This window comes from Odocoileus virginianus, chromosome 14 (assembly GCF_023699985.2).
Source record: "Odocoileus virginianus isolate 20LAN1187 ecotype Illinois chromosome 14, Ovbor_1.2, whole genome shotgun sequence".
Lineage (NCBI taxonomy): Eukaryota > Metazoa > Chordata > Mammalia > Artiodactyla > Cervidae > Odocoileus > Odocoileus virginianus.
Genome location: NC_069687.1, coordinates 9547940 through 9570292, shown reverse-complemented (window position 1 = coordinate 9570292; position 22353 = coordinate 9547940). Strand labels below are relative to the sequence as shown.

The following is a 22353-nucleotide window of genomic DNA, read 5'->3' as shown; positions in this document are numbered from 1 at the left end:
TAGATGTGAGAAATATTCAATAAATACTTAATTGTTTTATTCTTGACTTTTGCTTTTGACACAAATCAAAATTCAAGCTCTGCTTCCTACTCCTGTGCCGATTTACAACTTGGTTGTTGTTGTTCAGACGCTGTCATGTCTGACTGTTTTCTATCCCATGGACTGCAGCACGCCAGGCTTCCCTGTCCTTTACCAACTCCCAGAGTTTGCTCAAACTCATGTCCATTGAGTCAGTGATGCCATCCACCCATTTTATCCTATGTCACCCCCTTCTCTGCCTGCCCTCGGTCTTTCCTAACATCAGGGTCTTTTATTGAAAAATGAGTCAGCTCTTCATATCAGGCACCCAAAGTATAACGTTCACCAAAATTATGTAAACTTTTGTGTCTCTGATAGTGCTTATTAGCTGAGGGCATTTTTTTCTCCCAGGAGTTTAATGATAACAAATATCAAGCCAGACTTTTTGAGATGTTCAAAGTCCACTAGAACTAGTCCACTTTGAACTAGAGTAACTCGTTCAAAGTCAGAAGCTCTCACAGAGAGAATGCATCCTGCCTGCACAGCCCTTGCTACTTGGCTACGTCGCTTAGTGATGCCGGCATATCTGTAGGAACATACCTGGAAGTCAGAGCCCCCAGCAAGGAAGGAGGTGCAGTGGGGATTTGCAAGAGGAAGTCTCCTTTTTTCCAGGTTCTACACGTCTCTATAAAAGTCCTACTTTGCCCTTTGAAGATGTGGTTTTACTCATAAATAGAGATGCATGAACTGATTGCACAGTTTAAAAAAACACACAACTGAATTCTTAGATCTTATTTTGCAGTTTTCTACATAGCATGATAAGCCATCTTCTGAAGACAGCTCTTTCTGTCTCTGAGAAATGAACGTGCTCAACTCCGCTGTCTGGCCACACACTTCGAGTCAGCTTGCTGTGGTCCATTGATTGCTGTGTCATTTATGTCCTTCTTTTTCTCCTTCTATTTCTGTGCAAATGAGCATGTGAAACTGGCTCCCAAATTTGAAGGAAAAAATCAGTGGCAGCATGTTCTTCAGAATCTAGTATTGATACTTCCACATGAAAACAGGCAACCATTTGTTTCTTTGAGAAAGCAAGTGAATTCATGTTGAATTAGAGAACCAGAAATTGTATAGTCTAGAAATTAAGAGAATGTGAATGGATCCCCATGAAAAGAGAATGAATTTGTTTCATTCTAGTCAGTAAAGTAATTGGCATTAGTGGTAGTGAATGATACTATTTGAAGAAAGCAAGAAGTGTAAATGGAGGGTAGTAACATATTAGATACCGATTTCTGTCTTTGGGGTATGTCTGCTCTCTGTGCATTGTCTTGGACAGAGAGGCTGTCAGGGTGATTTCTGCAGGAGAAAGCGGAGGCATGGTGAAAAGTGAAAGTGGAAGTCGCTCAGTTGTGTCCAACTCTTTGCAATCCCATGGACTATACAGTCCATGGAATTCTCCAGGCCAGAACACTGGAGTGGGCAGCCTTTCCCTTCTCCCGGCGATCTTCCCAACCCAGGGATTGAGCCCAGGTATCCTGCATATTCCCCGAGCCACCGGGGAAGCCTGGTGGTGCCCATTAAATACACATCGCTACTCCTGGCTTGGAGTTCCCATGGGGCTTAGTGTTACAGAGTCCACCTGCCAATGTGAGAGACACGGGATTGAGTCCTGGATTGGGAACATCCTCTAGAGAAGGAAACATCCACCTAGTATTCTCGCCTGGGAAAGCCCATGAGCAGAGGAATGCGGTGGGCTGTAGTCCATGGGGGTCACAAAAGAATCAGACACAGCTTAGCGACTAAATAGCAACAACTCCCCGCAGATGGACCGAGCTAGAATTTGGGGGGTGTTGTGCTCAGGAATCAGCACTTTTAAGAGTCTTGCAGATAATTCTGCAAGGAATAAATAAAAGTTTGAGAATTAATCATATCCTAAGGAATGATAATTCAAATCATAACTCTATGTATGTATTTGAGCTGAATCTCTGCTGTGCCGTTCTCATGAGCTTACATGTGATCTCCTGTTGAATATTTCAAATTCTTTTGCTTAAGATATGGCTATGTGACTGTGAAATTTTGAGTCAAAAAATATCTGTTCAGTTTTACGATCATTTGTGGTATGAACTTGTAGAGTTCACATACTAACTGGCATTTCTTTTTAAAGACCATGTGGATTAAATGAATGATAAAAACCACTGCTGTAAATACTCTGAAGTGACACCTACAGAGAGCCTTTCCTTTCCCTGCTGGTCCCCTGTGTCTGAGAAACACACGTGCTTCCTCCAGCGTGGCTCCCTTATGAGGTTTTCTGCTGAAATGTGAGACCCTCAAAAAGAATGACATGGCTACCTTATCAAAACAGGATACCCTCTGATACTGACCACTCTCTTCAGCCTACTTTATTTTCCTTCAGTACCTTCCCCTCTAAATGTGATGGCTGACTTATTTTTGAGGCCAGGGACTTTCTCCTCTTAAGCATCATAGTGTCCAAAACTTCTAGAAGTCGCTCACTTGGTAAATAGGTGTTGAATCAGTGAATATATCCATCAATGTGGATTAGCCGGCACATGTACACAGTCTATGTAAAATCTAGCAAATAGAAATTCATTTGCAAATCAGCCTAAAAATAAGTGTTTTCTGTTGCTGGTCAAATGGCGCAGAGCCTGCTGAGTTCTCTGACCCAAGGAAAATGTGGGGTTGGAGGCATGAGACAGACAGTGGACTGACGACACTTTACCCTTTCAGCTTCGTAATTATTTGCCATGTCAAGAACTCCCTGCGAGTCGGTCGCTGGCTTCCTCCTGGATCAGCAGATGTTTGTTATCTTCCCTCTGCAGGTTTCATTTATGTCATATCCCTTTTCTTAAAAGGATCCCACCTTCCCTTGGTCATGTCAGTGTTTCTTTCCATTTTGAACTTCCTTTACTCCTTGCTGTTATCCATTCAAAAGCAACACTAATTTTTTTTAAGAAAAATAAAGCGGTAAGATTTCCATTTTGCAGTAATACGTCACAAAATTATCAAAATTTCTTTCACTTATAATGTTTCAAAGTTAAACCTCTTAAGTTGTTTTTGCATATTTTGATAGTTTAAGTTATAGCATTTGGTTGGTTTTTCAATCAAAAGATGTATTTTAACAAGATAACATAATTCCTTGACTCTAAGATCAAATGATGTGAGAGTACCTGGTTTTTTTTGTAGCTTTATCAATTGCAGAGCCCTTCACACTGATTTCTCTCTCCTTGATCTTCCCACAGTGCCATGTCGTACAAATGCAGGCATTATTATATATATTTTTATGCTGGAGGAAACCAGAGCTCAGAGAGGTTCAGTGACTTTCCTTGATTTACTCAGATGGTTAAACACAGTTCTGGAGTCCAGAGCATGTCTTGTTGTTTCAGTTTGTTTGGGAAAAACTGACAGAGTAAAGAGCGATACAGTGATTACCTTAGGTGCTATTAGAGCTTAGTTCACATTACTGGATGTTATTATACACCTGTGCTCCTGAGGCCTCCTTTTGTGTATAGAATTGGAAGGGGAGCCATACTTTCAAGTTTCTGTTTCCCCAAAACTGGGTTCCCCTATTGGTGCATGGTAGGCCAGTAGACATAACCAAGCCAGAATCTGGGAGAAGGAAGGATTTATTTCTTGGAACAAGTAAGAAGAACACAGCGATCTTTCCCGAAGCTCTGTCTGTCTGAACAGGAAAGTTTTAAGCTAAAGGTATACGCGTATTCATGAGAGGGCTCGAGCGGAGGAAAATCAGCCCAGAATTGTGTCAGCAGGTCCACAGAGTCCAAGCTTTAGTAGATTGAAGTGAGGAGGGTCAGCCGCACCATTCCATCCTCTCCCTGGGTGGGGTTAGGTTTCTGCAGAACTCACAGATATATTGTCGTATGTAACCTTGGAGGAGCCAGTACCCTCCCCCGAGGCTGCACCGTTGTTTCTCGAATGCCCCTCCGTTGTTTCTCCTTTGCATCCCTTAAGGTCGTTAATTACTGAGACCTGTTCAAAGGCGAGCATTGCCGCCAGGCTTGCATCACAAAATGGCTCAGGCCAAAATGTGTTCTTCTGTATCAAGAAAGTCATTCCTGACTGTCCTTCTCCAGGGACCCTCTAACCTACCTGCTTACGTTTCTGTGTAGGAGCTGCTCATGTCAGTAGTGGTGCTGGAGTGAAGCTGCCTACAGAGCAGCAGGGGTATCCTGAGTCTAGTTTCCCTCCACTCTCCAGGGGTCCATTCTGTCCATCCCTTTGAGCCCCTGGAGCCCATTTTGTTGTTCAGTTGCTAAGTCGAATCAGAGTCTTTGTGACCCCATGGATTGCAGCATGCCCTGTCCTTCCCTGTCTCCTGGAGTTAGTTCAAACTCATGTCCATTGAGTTGATGATGTCATTGAACCATGTCACCTTCTCTCACCTCCTCCTCCTACCCTCAGTCTTTCCCAGTGTTTGAGTCTTTTCTAATGAGTTAGTTCTTTGGGTCAGGTGGCCAAAGTATTGGAGCTTCAACTTTGGCAACAGTCCTTCCAATGAATATTCAGAGTTGATTTCATTTAGGATTGACTGGTTTCATCTCCTTACTGTCCAAGAGACTCTGAAGAGTTTTCTCCAGCACCATGATTTGAGAGCATCAATTCTTCAGCATACATCCATCTATTACCCAGCTCAAGTTCCTCTGCCTGATGCACAGTTAGGCCAAGCAAACCCAAATTTGAGCATTTGGAGCAGAGGAAGGCTTATTGCAGGGCCAGCAAGAATTAGTGCCTCATATTCAAAATAACCCGAGCTCCCTGAAGGGTTTCTTAGCAAAGCATTTTTAAAAGCCAGGTGAGAAAGATGGGGTCACAGGATATGTGGTCAGTTCAAGAACAGTTCTCTGATAGATAACAGTGCCCATTGGTCTGGGGGCTCATGGTCATTAGGTAGTTAATTTTCTCCACTTAGCATCTGTAAAACAACTCAGGAAGTCTGCATCTGATACTGTTATTTTGGCATTTGAGAGAGGAACTATAGCAGAGGACATGTGGGGTGGGGCCTGTCCCAGAAAGACCCCATGTGGTCCTGCTTGGTTACATGTCTCTGCCACAGAACTAAACCTTTCCGCTCGCCTCCCACCACCAGCCCCACTGCCAGGTGGCCGGGAGTGACCTGATTTAAGCCATCTGAGCATCCTTCAAGTCCGCGCTAGCAGCAGTGAGCTGGTGACTGAGGCCCTAGGACAGATGGTGGCTCTTGTGCGGCAACTGTCTCTAGCCTGGTCCTGCATCAGTGTGAGGTTCTTTCCAGTCTTCCAGGGCTCCTGGACCTGCAGGAGGGCCTGACCTCCACAGAGCTATTACAATACCCTTCAGCGCTCATGGATCACAATCTATTAGCCTGCATGTGGATCGTTGATGTGTCAGGTGTGAGTCTTCAAACCCACTAACTTCAGAAACATATCATATATGAAAATTGCCAGGGCTGGGGCTCTCTCAGCCCAAGCTTTGTCTTGTGAAGAGGCGACGTCGGACGAGTAAAAGCATATGAGAGCACTGATAGATTGACACTGGATGCTGTAAGGGTTTGTGGCAGAAATTAGGCACTAAGTGCCTTCTGGACACTCAGGTATTACACCTGTATGGCCTACGTCTGCAATGGCCGGGGACCAGATGATGCAGTTGGTCTGGTCTGTGGGATCTGCTTTCTCTTTTCTCTTTGGCCCATCTGTGTTTCCACTGCCCTTTGCCACACTGCAGTTCTGAGCCCTCAGCGTGTTCAAGGCAAGGCTCTCAGACCTGTTCTCCACCACCACAATTGGCCTTGACATTTGTGACATTTTAACAAAGTCAGAGTTTCTCTAACATTTCCCTTGTGATGGCAATGTTGCTCCAGTTTCTGGCAAAGACGCAAATGTTTACTAGCAGTGTTTGGAGTCCAGTGTTACAATGAGGACTCACTGTCAAGTAGGTCATAATGATAAAAGAACATTACTATTAAAGAAAAGTGTATTGTCTTTGAATCAGCAAATATATACACCACCTCATATAATTTTGTGGGCTTCCCTGGGGGCTCAGTGGCAAACAAGCCACCTGCCAGTACAGGAGATGCAAGAGACACAGGTTCAATCCCTGCGTCGGGAAGGTCCCTTGGAGAAGGAAATAGCAACCTGCTCCAGAATTCTTGCCTGGGGAGTCCCATGGACAAAGGAGCCTGTTGGGCTACAGCCAGTACGTGGGGTCCCGAAGAACTGAACCTGACGTAGAGACTAAAACCTCAGCAGCATGGAATTTTGGAGCGCAGTCCCAGAACAGGCGGTGTGAGGATTTTTTTTTTTTTAATTGCCTCCAAATAAAATAAGCGTGATTTTTGTTTGTTTTATTCTTCTGAAGATATTCATTTACTTATTTGGCTGCTCTGGGTCTTAGTTACAGTGTGGAAGATCATTAGTTGGGGCATGTGAAATCTGCTTCCCTGACCAGGGATCTAACCCAGGCCTCTTGCATTGGGAGCTCAGAGTCTTAGCCATTGGATCACCAGAAAAGTCCCAAATAGGCCTTGGTAGTAGGGATCTGATATGTTCTTTTTTGAGCAAGAGTGGTGAAAGGCATGAAATCTAGAAGTTGTAGCCTTTAATTCCTTGTCCCTCGTTTCTCCTACTTCTATCTCTCGTGCCAATAACTGTGCCTGCCCACCCAGGAGCCACTAAAACCTGATTACAGTGGATAAAAGGAGTGTAAACAATGCTCAGTTTAAAATGCCTCGTTTCAGCGCTGTGCACAGTGCTTAAATATGCAAAGGTATTTTGCGCAAATGTCTCCACAGGGAAACACCATGAACTTTCAGTTCTGTCAAGAACATGCTAATAAAAAAAAGTACACTATGCTATTCAAATATTTAATAATTTTACTGTTGCATTTTTCATAGTACCAGCACGTAATAAGAGAGTAAACATTTCTTAATGCCCTTTTATCAGAAGAGGATTTTTGTACGTACCCTCAGCTCATGTCACAACTTAAAAGATCAGCAGGTCCTTTTACTGTTCATCATTGGCTATTTTTAACTGTTTAGAATCAAGGAACGGTGATAAAGTTAAAACTCTAAATCTACGACGAATAACTTTTATTTAACTATACGACATTTGGATATAATGACTGCTTTCTAGTTTTTTTTACACTTGTAAGTCCTTGGCAATACTATCAAAACCTTCAGAAGTAGGAAGAACTGACAGCAGGAACTCAAGGCGTATCATACTTAAATATATTCCTGGAAAATACCAGCATGAGATAATATTCACTGTGATGTTGGCATTTGATAAATCAGATGCAATGAACCTAATTATGCAAAACAGTTATTTTGAATCTATCACTCATTGGAACGCTGTCTAAACCAGAATTTATTTAATTACTAGCAAAAGGAAAGGTAAGAACTTGCCAACTTTATTCCCTTCCCTTGCCTCAAAACATTCAGTGATTGCTACCAAGATTGAATTCATAGAAGCCCCAACCTTGCCTCAGTCCTTTGGAATCCCTCTGTTTTCTGTTGATTTAAATGTAAAGCAGCCTATGTGAAACACACCAGCAAGACGTTTGTTGGCAGTTTCAAAACTTTTGAATGGCTTTATCCTCAAATAGACTAGACAAGAATATTAAAATCTTTGGGGTTAGATGATCCTGAAGAAGCAGCCAATCATTGCACATTGAAGATGTTGGCTTTATTTTTTTTTCCCAATTATTTTTATTAGTTGGAGGCTAATTACTTTACAATATTGTAGTGGTTTTTGCCATACATTGACATGAATCAGCCATAGATTTACATGTATTCCCCATCCTGATCCCCACTCCCACCTCCCTCTCTACCCGATCTCTCTGGGTCATCCTAGTGCACCAGGCCCGAGCACTTGTCTCATGAATCCAACCTGGGCTGGTGATCTGTTTCACACTTGATAATATACATGTTTCAATGCTATTCTCTCAGATCATCCTACCTTCGCCTTCTCCCACAGAGCCCAAAAGTCTGTTCTGTACATCTGTGTCTCTTTTTCTGTCTTGCATATAGGGTTATCGTTACCTTCTTTCTAAATTCCATATATATGCATTAGTATACTGTATTGGTGTTTATCTTTTTGGCTTACTTCACTCTGTATAATGGGCTCCAGTTTCATCCATCTCATTAGAACTGATTCAAATGAATTCTTTTTAACAGCTGAGTAATATTCCATGGTGTATATGTACCACAGGTTCCTTATCCATTTGTCTTCTGATGGGCATATAGGTTGCTTCCATGTCCTGGCTATTATAAACAGTGCTAGGATGAACATTGGGGTGCACGTGTCTCTTTTAGATCTGGTTTTCTCGAAGATGTTGGCTTTCAAGTGGCCAGCAGTGAAGGCAGTGGACTGGCAGGACAGAGAGGGAGAGCTTCCCACAAACACCATTAAAATCAAGGAATTGCAACTCCTTCTTCCTTTAAGCTGAAATGGAGGGTTCCCAGTTGGGACTGTTCGAAGGCAGCTGACAGTTAAATCCAAGTGTACCTGGCAGACTGCTAGCTTTGGAGATTTATCTGAAGGGTTGTGCTAAAATCATCTGTGGCCTCACTTGGGTTTGTGTGGGCCTGTCCTCACCATTGCTGGGTAGCCATCTCTCCTTGGTGCCCCGTCAGTGTCCCTAGATGTCCTCCACTCCATTTGTGCCCGCGGAGATGATTCCCCTGGCATTCCCCTGGCATGTCTGCTCCTGGGATTCTGGCCATCCCTCTGATGAAATATTCACTCTCAATCAACATCTTCTTGTATGTCAGCTCAAGCTCTTAGCCCTCCTAAGACTCTGCTCCTCTTGTGCAGACTCCCTGGTCCACAGCACTGCTTCAAAGTTGCAGCCCTTCCCACATGGTGCAAAAAACACTAAACCAAAAAAAAAAAGAAAAAGTCCAAAGACACAAATTAGGATTTACAATAATGTGTAGCCTCAATTCAGCAATGAAGCCAGTTCGTGGCAACCATTTGAACCATTTCAGAGGAAGGTAGAGAAGATGCAGATCTTTCCATTTGGAGGGTAATAGGAAATATCACTTAAAAACCTTTTTTTTTTTCCTTTAAAATCTGCTTCTCTCAGGGATTTAGGCTGTTGTAAGGCTGAACATTTTGGTTCACTCATTGTCCAGAGAAAAACCACTGATGAGGATGAGTTCTGGTCCAATTTTTGGAACAGCATCAAGATGGCTTGCCTCCGTGGCTTATTCACCTGCTCATACTTTGAATAAGAATGGCCACCGTAAAATTTCAGGTGCAAGAACTGGACTAATAAGAGCTTTTTAGGGGTGACTTCAGTCTGCCTGGCTTCTTCAGTGAGGAAACCTGCTCCAGTCATTAGGCTGAGAAAAATGTGTTCCGCTGACCCTGTTCAATGTGGATTTATCTCAGCATCATTATCACCCATATTCAGAGATCAGGCTCGGGAGCAAAGCGAGGCGGCTGGGTGATGCCGATAAGCTGACGAGCTTGAACTCTTGCTACCGTTGCACACTGTTCATTGGATTTTCTGCAGATTTCAACGTTTCTGTCCCCCTCCCCAAATTTGAACATGCCTTGGATAAACCAATTCCGTCTGAACATCGGGCGAGTCTGACCGTCTCCTTGTTCCCTCCTTGCAGCTGGGTCCCGGGCCTCGTATAGCAGCCAGCACGGCCACCTGGGCCCTGAGCTGCGGGCCCTGCAGTCCCCGGAGCACCACATCGACCCCATCTATGAAGACCGCGTCTATCAGAAGCCCCCCATGAGGAGTCTCAGCCAGAGCCAGGGGGACCCTCTGCCGCCAGCACACACGGGCACGTACCGCACAAGCACAGGTGTGTATGCAGGACCCCCGGGGGCTGTCCACGGGGGCGGGGAGGGCGGCTGGCCGGGGGGTGGTCTGTCCCAGAGGGGGGCTGTCCACGGGGGCGGGGAGGGTGGCTGGCCGGGGGGTGGTCTGTCCCAGAGGCGGGCTGTCCACGGGGGCGGGGAGGGCGGCTGGCCGGGGGGTGGTCTGTCCCGGAGGGGGGCTGTCCACGGGGGCGGGGAGGGTGGCTGGCCGGGGGGTGGTCTGTCCCAGAGGGGGGCTGTCCACGGGGGCGGGGAGGGCGGCTGGCCGGGGGGTGGTCTGTCCCAGAAGGGGGCTGTCCACGGGGGCGGGGAGGGCGGCTGGCCGGGGGGTGGCCTGTCCCAGAGGCGGGCTGTCCACAGGGGCGGGGAGGGTGGCTGGCCGGGGGGTGGTCTGTCCCAGAGGGGGGCTGTCCACGGGGGCGGGGAGGGCGGCTGGCCGGGGGGTGGTCTGTCCCAGAGGCGGGCTGTCCACACGGGGCGGGGAGGGCGGCTGGCCGGGGGGTGGTCTGTCCCGGAGGGGGGCTGTCCACATGGGGCGGGGAGGGCGGCTGGCCGGGGGGTGGTCTGTCCCAGAGGCGGGCTGTCCACACCAGGGGGACCCCCCACAGAGCGGTGGTCTGTCTGTAGTGGTGTGGCCCTCCCACAGACGGGTGGGTCTGCTTGGAAGCTTAAATAACACTCCCTCATGAAAGGGGTGTGTGTGTGTGCATGCGTGTGTGTACACGTGTGTGTCGGTGTCCTTTCTCCTCAGGAGCATTATGAAATGACCTGCTTTTCTCAGTAATGTTTCTGATGTTGATAAAAAATCAAACATGACTCCAGTTGAGCTCCCTGAGTAGATTGTAAATGAAAGAAGTCTGGAGGGGGGTGTGGGGGTTAGCGTAATTTGTCACACAGGCAAATCAAAAGTAGTAGTACTAACTTTTTTGTAAATCATTATTAATGTGTTTAATGAGCATAATTGCTTTAAGAAAACACACAACATATAAAGACATATGTACTTACTTAAGGCTGGTGAGTGTCTTTTTAATGGTACAGTATGCCTGTTTTGGGGATTCCCTGCTGACTCAGATGGTAAAGAATCTGCCTGCAATTCAGGAGACCTGGATTTGATCCCTGGGTTGGGAAGATCCCTTGGAGAAGGGAACGGCTATCCACTCCAGTATTCTTGCCTGGGAAACGCATGGACAGAGAAGCCTGGAGGGCTACAGTCCATGGAATTGCAGTTGAAGACCATTGAGTGACTAACACTTTTCTACATCTTTGGCAACCTTGGGAGGAAAAAATCATGTTTACTAAAAATGTAGCATATTTGGTAAGGCCAACTGAGAATTTACTTCATATACACTATTAGGCTGAATCATAGGAAATTATAATTTAGCAGTTGGTCACTGGCACTTGCATATATGGTTCAACTCTCTAGCTCTCCTGGATTAAATATATATTTTGAATTGAACACAACCACAGGCCATGTGAAGAAGGACAAGTGTTTTCCAGAACATGAAGCTGTTTGCAAAATAGCTAGTTAAAGGTCACAATAAATTTGTTGGAGAACACTTAGCTTAACTATAAAATCAATATAATTAAGAAGATACAGAGAATTGCACTTGGTCTAAAGCCTCCCGTGGCTGAGTAAACTTAGAGAATATTATGGTGCTGGTTTGTAGACACTAGAGCTGCCTGCATTTCTAATCATACATGTTATCCCAGTCAGGGGCCAGGATATGGGGATGCTGAAGCTGTGGTCCAGGATTTGGCACCAGGTTCTGCATCTTCAGACTGTTGTAACTTCCAGTTCCCAAGAAGTAGATCATAGCAATTCTGTTAAACTGCATTATGACACTAAATTATATGTTTTGAAATCCAGGCAAGCTAAGTTGCTTTTATAACTGATTATTGATATTTGCATTTCAATATTTCACTCTATCATAGGAAGAAAGGTACAAAATACTCCTTTATTTTACTCTTGATGTTGTAAATACCATCCGGTGTTAATAATACATATCTTGGTTTAGATAGAAAGAATACCCATTTATTCTTCTGTCAGAGTTTCTCTTACCTTCAGCCTGCTTAATTTGCTTCAGTCTGGGGCTGGACTATTTTTGCATTTAGTTGTTGCATATTATTAGCTAAGGTAATTTTATTTCCACGCAGTGCCTTATAAAAGACGAAGATAACCATCTCAGTGACATTCAATATCTAATTTGAAGAAAACCTGACAACAAAAGGTATTATGTAGGTTCCCTGTTCCATATTCATATGCTCTTAGAATTAGCTCTTGTTGATAAACTTCTGGGGGCTTAATGAAAAATCAACTGGAAGAGCAAAAAGTATTTTATTCATCAACGCCAAGATAGAGACAAGGGAAAGATGTTCACACTTTTAAAGAAACAATGACAACAGCAAAACTAGTGTTTTCTCTAAGCCGGGGTTTGGCAAACTGAGGCTTTCAGTCTAAATCCATCTGGTCACCTGTTTTAGTAGTGCTTGTGGGTTAAAAGTGATCATCTCCTTTTAAAATGATTTGCAGTCAAAAGATGGATAATATTTTGTGATGTGTAAGAATCCTATGAAATCCAAATTTCTGAGTCCATAAATAGCCACACCCAATTGTTTTCAGATCATCTGTAGTTGCTGTCACCTCTGTGACAGAGATCATATGGTCGGTCAAAGCTGTGGATACTCACTTTCTGGCCCTTTACAGGAAGAGTTTGCTGCCTCCTGGCGTCATCAGAGAACCAGGCTGAATGAATGAACTAGTGCTTTTTCTCCTGTCTCTCCTCTGAAAGAAGGCAGAAGTGTTCTGAGTGCTTCAGACGGGAGACTGTTTGCCCGGCCTTTTCCCTGTAGCAGTGATCTCTTGCCCCGGCTGAGGTGTGACATCCAAATGTCCAAGACACCATTCCTGCCCACATCTTTGAACTTGAGGCACTTTCGAGGAACTGTGCTGTTTTACACAAGGCTACAGAAATTGCCAGAAGTGCCGGGATGGTCTGTTGAGGATAGGTAGGGGGACATCACTGCTCTAGCTCCTGGGCGTAAAGCCACAAGTCCTCTCTCCTTCTCACTGTCTCAGCTTACTCCTCCTTCCTACACTGAATTCATCACAAGCCCTTTCCCTTCCCTGGCTTACCGTGCAACTCCAGGGACTGTCTCTATCAGAACCCACGTGGTTGAGAAAATGCCTTTAGTCCAGGTATATCTCTCCCTTGGGCTCCCCAGGTGGCCATGGTGGTAAAGAATCTGCCTCCCAATGCAGGAGATTTCAAAGACGTGGGTTCCATCCCTGGGTCAGGAATATCCCCTGGAGGAGGACATGGCAACCCGCTCCAGTATTCTTGCCTGGAGGATCCCATGGACAGAGGAGCCTGGTGGACTACAGTCTACGGGGTCCCAAAGAGTCAGACACGACTGAAGCACACAGCGTGCACATATCTGTCCCTTATGAATTGCCTACGTATTATACAATATTATTAAATTATGACTAGTAAATTCAGGATTAAACTTTAATAAGGACACACTTTAAGATGGCTTTCCCATATCCAGAGGGTCATTTTTTCACATCCCTTGTGTTATATGCACCCCACTGTTAGTGCTGCCACTGGTGCAGACCTTTGGGAAGTGTCCAGAGCCAGAGCAAATACCCTAATTCCTTGTGAGAAGAGGACATGGTCTTAGGAGGCCTGTTAGACATGAAGTGTTCAGGGGCTGCAGACTTTTGACCCAGGCTGGTCGCCAAGGCACCTCTCCAGTCTTACCTCTCTGCCATTAAGTAAGGCCACTTGCTGGGGGTCCTTCAGTCCCATCTGTAGAACATTTCCAGAGATACTTTGAGGAGAGTGGGGCAGGGGAATTGAAGGCCAGTTGCCGGTCTTCAAGGAGTCACCGCTCAGGAATGAAGTCAAGGGTACTGTCCTAAACAATTCTGTAGCGTTGAATTGCTACAGAAAAACCATAACATCAAGCAGGTGAGACAGGATGACAAAAGCACAGAGCCTGCTGCCATGCTCAGGGATGGTTCTAAATGCTTTGAATATATTTACTAATCTTTAGAACTGGCCTGTGGAGGAGGTGGTATTATGATGATCACTTTGTAGATCAGAATACTGAGACATAAAGACATTGAGTGATCTGCCCGAGGTCACACAGGTTGTATAGAGCCAGTCTTTAAAACCCTCTCACCCAGGCAGTCTTGCCCTGGAACCTGGGCTCTTAGCAGTCATTTCGATTGACCTTGCGTTTATAAAGGACTTCATTCAAAAACTAAATAAGTATATACCCACTTTCATCTAGAGAGCCTCATGGTCTCCTATAGTCTTATCAGTCAGTATCCGTTGAAGACAAACCATGTGCTTGATGGGCTCCAGACCCAAAGAAGCTTAAACTGACTTCTAGTCCTCACACGTGTTCAGTTTAGTTTCAGAAAAGGACATTCAGTGTGAAAAAATGAACTGGGAAAAGAAGATAGTATGTTAAAGGCTAAATGAACATTCCAGACAAAACTGAAGACAAAGTATTAATAGAGGCACAAAACAACACATGTTCTCGTTTTTTTTCCTGGGAAACCTGTAACTCAGGATTGTACTATGACTCCTGACTCCTCCCAGTGTGTCTTTCTGCTGGTTTCTGGGCAGGGCGTGGGGCTGTGGGACGGTGTCCACCCTTGGTCCTCAATGCTGCAGCTCTGCATCTATCTGGCCTTATCTTCTGTGGCTTCTCTCCTTTCCCTGTCCTGCTCAACCCTGTGCTGACTGAGCCTGGGCCTCCATCACTCCAGACACCACTAGGGCCATCCTGAGTTATAGATTGTGCTAGAACTGAGAGATACCCTGAGATGACTATACAGGGACGAGCAGGAAACAGCTGTAGTCCTTGAAGATGAGCCAGGTTAAAGCTTCCTGAATCTCCCCACCAAAGGCGATTTCTTGCTTAGCTTTTTCTCCTACACCCAACCTGCAGCATCTTTTTCCATCCCTCCTTCTTGGCGTCCGTAGTTAGCCTCTCACCCTTGTTACTTTATTACGAAGACTAATTTCAATCCCAGAAACCAACTCAGACAAGGAGTACAGTCTGCCTTTGGGCGGTCAGAAAAGCCCCCCAGGCTTTCCTTAACCAAAGAATTGTTGTTGTGGTTCAGTTAGCTTGATGGTGTTTGACTCTTTGTGACCCCATGGACTGCAGCATGCCAGGCTTCCCTGTCCTTCACTGTATCCTGGAACTTGTTCAAACTCATGTCCATTGAGTTGGTGATGCTGTCCAACCATCTTGTTCTCTGTTGTCCCCTTCTCCTCCTGCCCTCAATCTTTCCCAGTATTAGGTCTTTTTCCAATAGTTGGCTCTTTGCATCAGGTGGCCAAAGTATTGGAGCTTCAGCTTTAGCATCAGTCCTTCCAATGGATATTCAGGGTTGATTTCCTTTATCATTGACTGGTTTGATCTCCTTGCAGTCCAAGGGACTCTCAAGAGTCTTATCCAGAATAATAGTTCAAAAGAAACAGCTCTTCAGCCTTTAGCCTTTTCTTTGTCCAGCTCTCATATTCATACATGACTACTGGAAAAACCATAGTTTTAACTATATGGACCTTTGTAAGCAAAGTCATGTCTCTACTTTTTAATACACTGTCTAGGTTTGTCATTGCTTTTCTTCCAAGGAACAAGGGTCTTTTAATTTCATGGCTGCAGTCACCATCCACAGTGATTTTGGAGCCCAAGAAAATAAAGTCTGTCACTGTTTCCATTGTTTCCCCATCTATTTGCCATGAAGTGATGGGACTGGATTCCATGATCTTTGTTTTTTGAATGTTGAGCTTTAAGCTAGCTTTTTCACTCTCCTCTTTCACTTCCATCAAGAGGCTCTTTAATTCCTCTTCTCTTTCTATGTAAGGGTGGTGTCATCTTCATGTCTGAGGTTATTGATATTTCTGCTGGCAGTCTTGATTCAAGCTTGTGCTTCATCCAGCCTGGCATTTCTCATGACGTACTCTACATATAAGTTAGATAAGCAGGGTGACAATATACAGCCTTGACGTACTTCTTTCCCAATTTGGAACCAGTCTATTGTTCCATGCCCAGTTCTAACTGTTGCTTCTTGACCTGCATCCAGGTTTCTCAGGAGACAAGGAAAAGTGGTCTGGTATTCCCATCTCTTTAAGAATTGTTCACAGTTTATTGTGATCTACACTGTCAAAGCCTTTAGCATAGTCAGTGAAACAAAAGTAGATGTTTTTCTGAAATTCTCCTGCTTTTTCTATGATCCAGTGGATGCTGGCAATTTTATCTCCAAATGTTACCTAATCTTGATGTTAGAGACTTATGTACATGCATTTGTATACATTTGTGTACATGTTGGAGGATCAGGATTGGCAGATCTCACTTCTTGCCTGTTTTCTGCTGCAGGCTGGTGGATGGTGATGCATACAGTAGGGTTCACAACTCACACACAAAGTCAACTGGATTTTATTCAGCCAAGCTGGCACTCTGTGGGCCAGGCTTAGGCCAGGGAGTATGGCCTGAAGAGCAACTCCTGCCCCTACCCCAGACCTCACTTGACCCTTTGTGCTCAGGCACCCCAGCCGGTGCTGGACAATATCAACAATAGCAACAAAAAGCACAACATGAGAGCTGTAAGTTAAGTTTTATTTGGGGCAAAATGAGGACTATAGCCCGGGAGACAGCATCTCAGAGAGCTCTGAGAAACTTCTCCAAAGAGATATGGGGGAAAGTCAGTATATGTGTGATTTTAGTGAAAGGGGAATACATGCAATCAGGCATACATTTTGCAGAAGGTTGCTGCTATTTGTGAAGAACAGATGTCAGCATTTATGATTCTGGTGCTTTTCTTGATGCGAAGAGATTGGGCTCATAAAACTATTTCCTGAAAATAACTAGCTGAAGATTTGTTCTGCCAGTTTTGCCCCAAGCATAGTGCCTCATTCCAGATCTCCACCCTGAACTCCTCTCAGGGACATTGAAGGTCAGCAGTCGCAGCATCTTGTGATTTAATCCTTGTAGAGGCAGATGGCAAGTACCAGTGTTTAGCTGGCAACAAGACCTGCAGACCTTTATGCACCACCCAGTCCCAGCAGGAGGGAACAGGCTCTGCGATGAGCCGCCAGCCGCCCTGGGCTTGGATGTGCTCTTTGTAGGGAGGCAAAGATGGCAGAGCAATGGCCCATGTGCACCAGGATGGGGTTGAGACAGGAAGCAGCATGGTGGCCCCAAAGCAGCAAAGTGACCCCAGAAAGGGTCACTTCCTGAATCAGCAGTGATTCCCACTCACTGGGGCCCCCAGAGGGGCCCTTCTCCCCAGATGCATCCCTCCTCTCTCCCTGCACAAGGAGGCTGGATCCTGTGGCTACAGCAGAGAGACCAGGCCAGTGAGTGAAGAGTGGGATGGTGGAGCCAATACCCCCACCTGCTCTTCTGGGACCATCCACCCAGTGTCTGAGGCCTCACTTCTCACAGTGAAAATTTGAAGAGGCATTCTTTTAACTAGAGTGTCTGTTTAAATAAAATATACCTTTTGTCTGGGATAAGGACTTGTCCAAATCAGAGCTCATATAATAAAGGAGCAGAGACAAAGACTGTGTGATACTCATGGATTTGTATGTGGTGAAGTCTATTAAACTGAAACTAAATAACACAGATTTTTGTTTCAAACTCAAGCATTTCAGTGATTGTCAACTTAGGAGTCATTTGATTAACACAAGTACTTGGCTCTGACAACCCCCCATAACATCTTTCTAAACTAGCAAAAATAGCCAACATCTGCTGAGATGATAGTCCTGTGAATTTCCTCTTGGATAAATGTGATCCTGAGTGGAGAAAACAAGCTTTCTATGGTGCAAGTGTCAGCTTGTAATAAAGAATGAATTATCATAGGTACACTACAAGGGGAAAATCTGCTAAATATCCTGATAAGATTGACAAATATTACAATAAAAAAGGAAGAAGAATGTGATGAAAATATTTGCCTGGATGGCGAAAGCATTATTTTAAAATTTTAATTTTCTGCAATAATAGCTATTGCCTCATTAAGTTATAGAGGGATTATACATCTACTTAACTTTCATAAAATTTTACTACTATTCTTCAATAAAATATAAATAACATTTTCAATTAAAATCATCATTTGAGTCCACAAAAGGTAGAATATTAACAGTTTATTACTTATTAAATGCTGTTACTTCAAATTATAAAAATGATTGCTTCCCATTAGAACACCTCTTAGTTTAAATTTTTACCTCTTTTAAGTCTAAAAAGTCAGGCGTACGTTATTACTCATTTCGAAATTTTTAATGAGTCTAATGACAAATATCATCTTAAAACCAAGGAGAGCTTCCAGATTCTTAGCTATATCAATTCACCAAAATGGTAGAAATACAAAGTCTAATTACAGCTGAAGGAGAACAGAGTGTTTGCTGGTAGATCGGTTGATAAAATTTAAAAACAGCAGCAATAACATTAGGAAGCCTGGTGGACTCCAGTCCACGGGGTCGCAAAAAGTCAGACACAACTGAGCGACTGAACAACAGCAATAAGCAACAACATCAACAGTCAACACCAACACTAATAACAATTCTGTTACTGCTAAAAATCCTGCAGTAAATGCCTCTCCCACACAAACATAATGACACATGAAGTTAAAAAGAATTGTGTGACGTTTACCCTTGGATATTTTTTCGTTGACCCTGATGCTGGGAAAGATTCAAGGCAAGAGGAGAAGGGGGCGACAGAGGATGAGATGGTTAGACAGCATGACTGACTCAATGGACATGAGTTTGAGCAAACTCTGGGAGATAGTGAAGGACAGAGGAGCCTGGCGTGCTGCGATTCATGGGGTCACAAAGAGTCGGACATGACTGAGCGACTGAAACAACATCTTTCCGTTGAGCTTACTTAGGATCAACCTGTGCAGAATGCAGAAAATTGGAAAGATTTATGGTTCGGTTCTAGATGATAATACTATTGGGAATATAGTAGATTAAGTAAAGTTTCCTCATTTCTGAAATGATAAAGTCATTATTATTTAAGTAATAACTTTACCAGTATATAGGCTGGCACTTCCCTGGCAGTCGGTGGTTAAGACTGCACCTTCCAATGCAGGAGGTGTGGGTTCGATCCCTGATCAGGAAGCTAAGATCACACATGCCTCATGGCCAAAAAAAACAAAACATAAAACAGAAGCAATATGGTAACAAATTCAATAAAGACTTTAGAAACATACCTCATCAAAAAAAAAATCTAAAAAGGAAAAAAATTATAGGCCATGTTCTTGGACCCATTGTCACCTCAGCCATCTTTATTTTCTAAACTTGCAGAAGGAATATTATTTAATTAGCTTTTTGTTTGCTTCCTTTGTATTTTATAGCATGTGTAAAAGTATTTTATGTTTTCATGTTTCTATCTATATAAATATGCATGGAAGCAAAGATAAATAATACAAAATGATAAATAAATGTTTTTCTTTCTTCTGTTGAACCCTACTTTATATTCCATCCCCCAAGTTTCTTCAGGTGCCAGAGTCTTGTATTTTACTCTGTTCTTTTTTTTCCTCTTTCAGTAAATAATGCATGTAACCACCTCCTCATCAAAATGGGATGTTTTATTTTTATTGAAAAAGATCTCTCTTCCCTTCTTTCAAACAAACACAACACACAAAACATCTGTTTGTTTGTTTTTTCTTCTCTCTACATACTAAACCTTTATTTGTGTAGCTCTACGGAAAACAGATAATTTCATGAACAGCATGAAATGGTGAAGTATCAAGTCAACTGCTAAAGAGGCTACTTTAAAGATCTCCCCAAAGAGACCAGAAGTGTGGAGTTGTAAGCGCTGATTGAGGGGAGAAGGGGTTGTTTGCAGAGCAGCTAAGATGAGAACGAAGTGTTTACAGAGCTGATAAAGCACCCTTCACCTCAAATGTTTGCCATAAGAAGGTTCAATTGAGTAGAGTAATCCCCTAAGGTGGGTGATTTGGTCAACTGAACTCTAACTCAAATGACAGAAAACATATACCAGGACAGAAGTGAAGTGAAATGTTGTATTAAAGAAAAAGTCTGTTAATTGTGTGATCAGTATCAGCGTATCTGTATTAATAGAGAGTCACAGTCTTCATCAGCCACACCGCAGTCTCAGCAGGCATGGTACAAAGGGAGAATTCAGTCTTTCTCTGTTGAAATCATTCTTTTACATCAGGCTTAAAAAAACATAAGGCATTGCATCATTGTATTACTGAGAGTTTGAGATCTTAGTTTCTCATGCATTTTCTTCTATATAGGATCATATATGCTCAGTCACTCAGTTGTGTCTGACCCTTTGCAACCCCATGGACTGTAGCTCACCCACCAGGCGGCTCTATCCATGGGATTTTCCCAAACAAGAATATTGAAGTGGGTTGCCATTTCCTCCTCCAGGGGATCTTCCCAACCCAGGGAACGAACCAGTGTTGCCTGCATCTCCTGCATTGACAGACGGATTCTTTACCCCTGAACCACCTGGGAAGACCCACATGATCATATAATCTACCCTTTAAAATAGTCTGTTTTTCTCCCTGTTTGTATTGCTATTTTGCATTATTTTTCCTTGCATTGATCAGTCTCAAATTTATTTGAATTTTGCAACATCAATTTGAATTCTAATTTTATATTTTGAAATTCTCATCAGGTTCCCTATGTATTGTGACCTAAGAGGAGTCGAAACTATGGCTTCAGGAATGATACTTCTGAAAGGCCATTTGTTAAATGATGCAAATGTAACTGTCATTTTTAAATAAGATCTTTCTGAAAGTTGTTTACTTGCCTTAGATTTCGTAGTCTACCCACTTTTTTCTTAATATAATATCACTGATTAAACTAAGACTCAAAACACTTGATTTTCCTAGAAATAAAGATTTTTCTGAATATCAATAAATTCAATTAAATAAGAAATAGTATAAATTTGCACACAAGGTATAGTAGTTTTTCCCTATATTATTAAAGTTGTTGATCCTTATTATAAACCCATCTCTTCTCTATACTTTTGGGAGACATTTCCCTTAATTTTAGGCCTCTCATCAATTTTTCTAAGTTTTCTCACTGTGTTAGGTACTTCAGGAATACACATATTTGAGATTATAAACCTGGTCCAGTTTATAAAGCTGGTAGTTGTAATTATAAACTCGGGAAACAGGGCTCAAAGGTATGAATTCCTTCTCTCCTAAATATAAGGCAAACGTGGGCAAGTTGTAGCATCTCTCTGTGCCTCAGTTTCCCACTTATAAAGTGAGAGCATGTTTATTCTAGCATTGGGTTGTTGGAAGGAAATAAGAGTCAGTCAGTTAGTTCAGTCACTCAGTCATGTCCAACTCTTTGCGACCCCATGGACTGCAGCTTGCTAGGCCTCCCTGTCCATTGCCAACTCCCGAAGCTTACTCAAACTCATGTCCATGCTGTCGGTGATACCATCCAACCATCTCATCCTCTGTCATCCCCTTCTCCTCCCACCTTCAATCTTTCCCAGCATCACGGTCTTTTCTAATGAGTCAATTCTTGGCCTCAGGTGGCCAAAGAGTTGGCATTTTCAGCTTCAGCATCACTCCTTCCAATGAATATTCAGGGTTGATTTCCTTTAGGATAGACTGGTTGGATCTCCTTGCAGTCCAAGGGACTCTCAAGAGTCCTCTCCAACACCACTGTTCAAAAGCATCAGTTCTTCAGCGCTCAGCTTTCTTTATTATCAAACTCACATCCATACATGGCTACTGGAAAAGCCATAGCCTTGACTAGATGGACCTACCTTTGTTGGCGAAGTAACGTCTCTGCTTTTTAATCTGCTGTCTAGGTTGGTCATTACTTTTCTTCCAAGGAGCAAGTGTCTTTTAATTTCATGGCTGCAGTCACCATCTGCAGTGATTTTGGAGCCCCCCAAAAAATAAAGTCTGCCACTTTCCACTGTTTCCCCATCTATTTGCCATGAAGTGATGGGACTGGATGCCATGATCTTAGTTTTCTGAATGTTGAGCTTTAAGCCAAATTTTTCACTCTCACTTTCATCAAGGGGCTCTTTAGTTCTTCACTTTCTGCCATATGGGTGGTGTCCTCTGCATATCTGAGGTTATTGATATTTCTCCCGGCAATCTTGATTAGAGCTTGTGCTTCATCCAGTCCAGCGTTTCTCTTGATATACTATGCATATAAGTTAAATAAGCAGGGTGACAATATACAGCCTTGAAGTACTCCTTTTCCTATTTGAAACCAGTCTGTTGTTCCATGTCTAGTTCTAACTGTTGCTTCCTGACCTGCATGCAGATTTCTCAAGAGGCAGGTCAGGTGGTCTGGTAGTCCCATCTCTTTCAGAATTTTCCAGAGTTTGCTGTGGTTCACACAGTCAAAGGCTTTGGCATAGTCAATAAAGCAGAAGTAGGTGTTTTTCAGGAACTTTCTTGCCTTATTGATGATCCAACAGATGTTGGCAATTTATTCTAGTATTGGGTTGTTGGAGGAGATAAGAGTGCACA

The 22353-nt window shown here is 43.5% G+C and overlaps 1 protein-coding gene across 8 annotated transcripts in view; it reads left to right on the top strand.

Annotated features, from left to right (window-relative positions):
* CTNND2 (catenin delta 2) overlaps nt 1–22353 on the top strand; it is a 1048486-nt gene that overhangs the window by 624512 nt on the left and 401621 nt on the right. For all 8 annotated transcript variants that reach the window (XM_070476489.1, XM_070476490.1, XM_070476493.1 and 5 more), the window contains one exon: nt 9647–9841. In XM_070476489.1, coding sequence (XP_070332590.1) covers nt 9647–9841 — 195 coding nt within the window. The remainder of the gene's footprint in view (nt 1–9646; nt 9842–22353) is intronic.